This window comes from Kogia breviceps, chromosome 15 (assembly GCF_026419965.1).
Source record: "Kogia breviceps isolate mKogBre1 chromosome 15, mKogBre1 haplotype 1, whole genome shotgun sequence".
NCBI classification, from domain to species: Eukaryota; Metazoa; Chordata; class Mammalia; order Artiodactyla; family Physeteridae; genus Kogia; species Kogia breviceps.
The window spans coordinates 55586907-55593558 of record NC_081324.1 but is presented as its reverse complement, the minus strand read 5'-3'; the positions used below and the strand labels follow the sequence as shown (position 1 = coordinate 55593558).

Genomic DNA, 6652 nt, shown 5'->3' with positions numbered 1-6652 from the left:
CAGCACCACCCCTAGTCTGGTTTGGATGCCCTGGTAGATGCTCCTATGTTACCTTGGCCTTAGGTTACATTAACACTCATCAGACTATCACAATCAAATATTAAAAAAATAATAATAGTCTATCTTTCCCACTAGATTGTGAACTTCTTGAGGTCTTGCATCTCCAGAGCAAGTATTCGGCCTTTGGTAGGTTTTCCGTACATTTTTGTTTGTTTGCTTTTGTTTTTGGCCGTTCTATAACTTTATTGGACAATCAGCAGTTAGTTCTCATCTATATCAACTAGCTGTAGATTTTTGAAAAAGGTACGTAGGTAACCAACGTTTAGAACTTGTTTGGTGAATCTTCATCGTCATCATACTTTCTGGACAACTGCACATGGATACGGTATGGAACATTCTTTATTCCTTTGGCCCAGATGGCTTTGTTGAGCCTGGCGTCAATGCGTACATCTGGAGTTCCCGTCTCCTTCACTGCAAATTTCCGGATTTCTCTGAGTGCCCGAGAGGCACGCTCCTTGAAACCCATTCCGTGGAAGCACCTGTGAATGTTGATGGTGTATTCTCTGGTCACCACCTCGTTGATGGTGAAGCGGCCCTTCTTCTTCTCACCACCCTTCTTTGTGGGAGCCATCCTGCCCTGCCCGGGTTGGAAAGGAATCCATACATGTTTATTAAATGAATAAGTAAGCAAGCAACCTGATTAGGTAAATTATATGAGAGATATGCTATCTGCATGCTGTCCTCTCACTGGTCTATTTGTTCTGCGCCGGGTGCAAAGAGAGAGAAGGAATCATGCTGGAGACCCTGGGAGGAATTGGAGAGAGCCCTAGATCCGTGTCCCAGGAAACAGATGAGTGCCCATCTAGTGGTGGCAGCAAGGAGTGAACCAAGATGGCACAACCAAAGGGTCCTGTGTATCTGGATGTTTCACCTGCCCTGGATGCCTGAGCAGGGGGCAGAAAGAAGGTCTCTACAAACTGCTGCTGCAGTATCTTCTTCCGAGTCATTCATTTTCTCAATCCCCACTATTCCAGCCTTAGCTCAGTTACTTCCAAGAACATGGGCCTCCCGGCAACAGGGGAAGGAATGTGTAATCCAAGCCCAAATGACAGAAACACCAAAATCCCCACCGTCTTTTCCATAGCACGGTTATCTGGATTCAAGAGCCATTTGCCTACGTGGTAACACATCGTTGGCACTTAAACATCTCTGCAGTAAAACCATAGTAAATATTCAAGCCACATTAATCTCCGTTCAAGCTGAAGTGACAGGTAGGACTTTATTCCTCATGCAAAGGGAGAAATTGCTTTAGGAGACTACTTTTAGGTGTGCCCAGTCTCGTGGAATATATTCTTTTGTTGTGATTATCCAATGTTTTAATTTTTAATGGGAAATACAAGCACAAGTTCCAAATTTTAACAAGAAAATGTTTACAGAGAAATTAGGTCTCCCTCTTACCCCTGGCTACCAAATTCCCACCTCGATAGCAACCAACTTCCTGTATGTCTTGCCAGAGACGTTTGATGCATTTATGTTGGCATGAATACACCTGTGCACGTGTAGAACACACGCATGTACTGAATTGATTTCTCAATAGGGATGGACTCTACCTGGACTGTTTTAAACTGAGGCCACAGATTTCCTTACCCTCTTGTCATTCCTGGCCTCTGTGACATAATGAAGCACAAAGGTTGGGGACATGTACTTGGCCTCACCTGCACCATCCCGGCTGCCACTTCTCCCCAGTCAGCAGACAGCTGTAATGAGTATCTCTTCCACTAGTCAGGAGGTAACCCATTTTGCTGCCTACTTCCAATTTAGCCGCGACGCAAAGAAAGTAGGGCAATGTCTTTGTATTTTCTAAATCAAACACATCTTTTCAAATAAAAGAGAAATATGCCACAGAAGAGTTTCAAAATTGAGGTCTGTTTTGAAATCTTCAAGCAAAGCAGCAAAATGATGAAGTTGACAGACATCTGGAACACAGGTGGTAAAAACGAAGAAAATCACAACAAAAACCATATGCATCAAAAGATGGATCTACACTAATGAGAAAAGATGAGCAAGAATACTAACATTTTCAATCCCCATGATTGTGGAGGGCATAGGAATGCTTATTTTTCATCTCTTTAAAGCAACCTTGCCTGTTTCCTCTGTAATAATTTGTGTTTTTTTGCGGTACGCGGGCCTCTCGCTGTTGTGGCCTCTCCCGTTGCGGGGCACAGGCTCCGGACGCACAGGCCCAGCGGCCATGGCTCACGGGCCCAGCCGCTCCGCGGCATGTGGGATCTTCCCGGACCGGGGCATGAACCTGCATCCCCTGCATTGGCAGGTGGACTCTCAACCACTGCGCCACCAAGGAAGCCCCTCTGTAATAATTTGATTGCATCCATTTACCTTCCATTCCACTTTATTCACTCAGTTCTCAGCCAGCCCCATCAGCTTGAAGGGCCAGCCTGGATTTGCACATCTTTCCATCATGACCATCATGGGCTGGCAATGGGTTTGCTTTCCTTCCTTCCCTGAGGAGTACATGAGGGATTTGTATTGGATCAGCCTGTCAACTGCTGTTCATGGACTGCCGGCTCTGCATGGCCAGACTTTTAGATAAAGGCAGGTTCCTGCTCTAGTTGGGTTGATGTTATATAAAGAGGTCGGGGCTGTAGATTCTTTAACAGGGAAAGAAATGGCCAGGCTCACATACAAGGTAGGGGAAAAAAAGTTGCACGAATGTGATATAGTTCAGGAAGGAGATTGCTGCAAACACTTAGAGCTGGAACTAAGACCTGAAATGAGGGGGACCTCTCTGGTGGTCCAATGGCTAAGCCTCCACTCTTCCACTGCAGGGGGCATGGGTTCGATCCCTGGTCAGAGAACTAAGATCCCTCACGCCTCTCTCGGGGCGGCCAAAAAATAAATAAATAAAATGAAAATGTAAAATTAAAAAAAAAAAAAAGACATGAAATGAGGGTAGAGCAAGACTGGGACACAAATCTTTCTTACTTGGGAAGTTTCTCAGAGTCACTGATTAAAATTTGCCATCATGATTGTTTTTTGAGATTGCTGTTATTACCATGAATGAATGTGGGCATCGTTCTATGTTTACAGATGCCTGTCTTTGTATTTACCTTCAAGGTTTGGGCACCAAAGGTGTAAAAACACTATGTGGGGAAAAAGGAGTGGAAGGGAGCTGAATTCAAGGGCAATTTTAAAACAAAGGGAAAAGCTCTGGAGTTGGGTAGAGCAGCCAATCCTGCTGATAAACTGGAAAGAGCCTGGAGTGGGAGGCTGTGATGCCCCCACTGGCTGTGACACCTCAAGGGAGACTCGAGAGATGAGGGGCCTTCCTCTTCGAATCCGAGAAGTGGGAGTTTCTCTCTCAAGGTACCTTTCAGCAAGTGGACCCTCCTCTCAACTGTTTATAATCTGGTAGGGACCTGACATGGATAAACACTGGATTTCTTTCACTGTCCCTAAAATAAGCAGGAAATCGTGAATATTTTCAATAAAACTTTTGAAATTGAGGCTTTTCTTTTTCATGTGTTTGCTTGAGTTGTTAGCTATGTGAGTGGTTGACAGGAAGGCAAACAATGGTAGCTCTGAGATGCGAGCGTCGTTGTCAGAGCAGGCATTTTTTTAGAAAACCATCTTTGACCTCCTCAGTGAGCTGTTAGGACATCAGCTGCCGTGGCTCCAGCATAGATAGAGAGCACAGTTGTGTTGGGATTCTGGCCAAAGGAGAAACCTAACCTTTATTACTCACATCCAAAGGGCTGAGCAGTATAACACTTACGGCGAGTAATAGAATCAGAATCTCTGTATCACCTGTAACACTCGGACATAATATCCACTTCCATAAATAAGAACTGAATAAACAGATCACACATAAAAAGGGAACTTGAGTAAAGTACAATGAGCACAACCTCCTAAATGAGCCACTGTCAATTTACACCCTGATTATTACAAAATGTGAATAAAGTATTCAGATTTGTTTTTGCTGTGCTGGTTAGCAACATCCGGGAGTAAATATGCATTGTCATCATGTTCATTCAGAATGAGCGTCTGAAAAGTAGTCCTGTGCACTGGGAGCAAAACCAAATGCAGAAGTGAGGCTGGTAAGAGTTAAGGTTGGCTTCCTGCAAGGTGCGTTGAAACAATTTTTTATATATAAACACACCCATTCGTTCACACCCCAAACACACTTCTAGTATCCTTCTGCCAAAACACTTTGGATCTGTTTCGTTTTGATTCTGATGGTATTTCTAAGACATATGTTGAGGCAGGGAAGAGCTGCTCTGAGAAACTGTCTCATGGTCACTTGTGTTGAGGCTGATCTTTTTTTTTTTTTTTTAATAATGTTTTCTTTTTTTAGTATATATATATATTTAAATTAATTAACTTTATTTTTGGCTGCGTTGGGTCTTCGTTGCTGTGCGCGGGCTTTCTCTAGTTGCAGCGAACGGGTGCTCCTCTTCGTTGCGGTGCGCGGTCCTCTCATTGCAGTGTCTTCGCTTGTTGCCGAGCGCAGGTTCTAGGAGCGCAGCCTTCAGTAGTTGTGGCTCATGGTCTCTAGAGCACAGACTTCAGTAGTTGTGGCACACGGGCTTAGTTGCTCTGCGGCATGTGGGATCTTCCTGGACCAGGGCTCAAACCTGTGTCCGCTGCATTGGCAGGCGGATTCTTAACCACTGCGCTACCAGGGAAGTCCCGAGGCTGATCTTAATAAGCTTAGATTGTGTGATTTAATAGTCTATTATGTAAATAGAACTACTACTAGACAGTCCTCAACATTCTTGAGGTAGTAATAGTATTCATATAGAAAGCATGATTTTACAAAGTATTTCCATCCACAGCCACTGGCTCTGTGCCTTACTCATCTCAAAAACAGAAGTTATAATAATAATAAGGGCTTACTTAAGATGACCCAGTAAGTGGAGGATTCAGGTCTTACTAGTGCAAAGCCTGTGCTCTTACTTGAAAAAAAAAGTCATTACTTCAGTGTGAAAATAACCAGAGCTTCACTGAGATCCTGGCACTTTCAAAACACTCAATAAATATTTGTAAGTGAACGAATGATTTTATGAATGAACAAATGAATGCTGCATTGTAAAAAGGAGTCTTAGAAATGGCTCCCTGCATTTTGGGGTTCACAAAATAGTATGAATTTCATTTAACAGACAGACGTTATCATCAATTCTTTCCTTTTAAGAAACAATTTTGACAAAGTTACAGCATCATTGGACTAATGTTCTCTGCATATTCATGTTTTGTCACTCTCAAGTTCGCTAAGGAATAGGTTACTACAGTACTAAGAATAACAGTGCCATCTAGTGACCCTTCTAGTTATTGTCTCTAAAAGTGCATATGACAACATCGCCTGCTCTAAGAACGACTGACCCGAGATTAAGTACAGAGAGTGATGTATGCAATTTGTAATCTTCCCCATTTTTCTGTCCAAGACAACTTTCCCCAAAATTTCAGTATGTGATACACTTTCTCATCCTCGTTCATATTTCCCAGATGACAGGGCCTATTCACACCAGATTTTTCAGTAGTTTATATATGTATATTCCAAATAATGTTTTTTATCTTTTAAGACCCTTCATTTATTTTTTTTTAGGCCCTTCAATTTTGAGATGCAACACTGATGCAATTACTTTTAAGGATAAACAATATTAAATATATACATTGATTGTAAGACATTTTGTTTGCAAAAACATTAAAATGTTAAAAAATTATAATCAAGAAAATTCTTATTCAAGTATTTATTCATATATATGCTGAATTTAAAAGTTCAGTTTTATGCAATTATTTTTTTTTTTTTTTTTTTTTTTTTTTGCTGTATGCGGGCCTCTCACTGTTGTGGCCTCTCCCGTTGCGGAGCACAGGCTCCGGACGCGCAGGCCCAGCGGCCATGGCTCACGGGCTTAGTTGCTCCGCGGCATGTGGGATCTTCCCGGACCAGGGCACGAACCCGTGTCTCCTGCATCGGCAGGCGGATTCTCAACCACTTATGCAATTATTTTATCAGGAAAGATTACTCATTAAATGTATAACTAAACATAATTTCAATTTTATAAATATTAATGGCTTTCATATATGATATATAGTATATATATTTATGAGAAAAAGATGATCAGGATACAGGTATTAATTATCTAATTAGGAAATTATAGGTTTAATGAGAAGCACCCTCACTCAAAAAGCTTAAAAGCTATTCATGGCTCAGACACTGTCTACTTTATATATAAAGTTGAGCAAGTGGGGTAACGTCTATAACTCAGTATTCTCACCTGTAAAATGGGATAATAATGACTACCTTATCCACCTCCTAGAGTTTTGAGGATCAAATGCAATAATGAATGCTTTTAAAATTCCTGTATGATGGTAAGAAACCAGTGGTGTTACTTTCAATAATTATTTTTCTGAGAGGGCAGGCTCGCGAGCTCGACGGACTGGACTCAAATTACGGTCCCATTGGTTCCTACCTGTGTAACCTTGGGAAGTTACTTCTTTGCGCCTCAGTGCTTTATCTGTAGAACAAGGATAATTAAAACAACAAAAAAGAAAAACCTCCCTCAGAGGCCAGTAGTGTACATGCTTAGTACAGAGCAACCATTCAGCATAGTTTTAACTACCTGAGTACAAACAC

General features: G+C 42.0%; 1 protein-coding gene across 1 annotated transcript; it reads right to left on the bottom strand.

Annotated features, from left to right (window-relative positions):
* Positions 1–233: 233 nt before the first annotated feature.
* Positions 234–1792, bottom strand: LOC131742695 (large ribosomal subunit protein eL31-like). The gene is made up of 2 exons (XM_067015311.1): positions 1716–1792; positions 234–637 (listed from the first exon to the last, which is right to left on the bottom strand). The coding sequence occupies exons 1-2, from the start codon at positions 1722–1724 to the stop codon at positions 323–325; spliced, it is 324 nt and encodes a 107-aa protein (XP_066871412.1). The 5' UTR covers positions 1725–1792; the 3' UTR covers positions 234–322.
* Positions 1793–6652: the final 4860 nt, after the last annotated feature.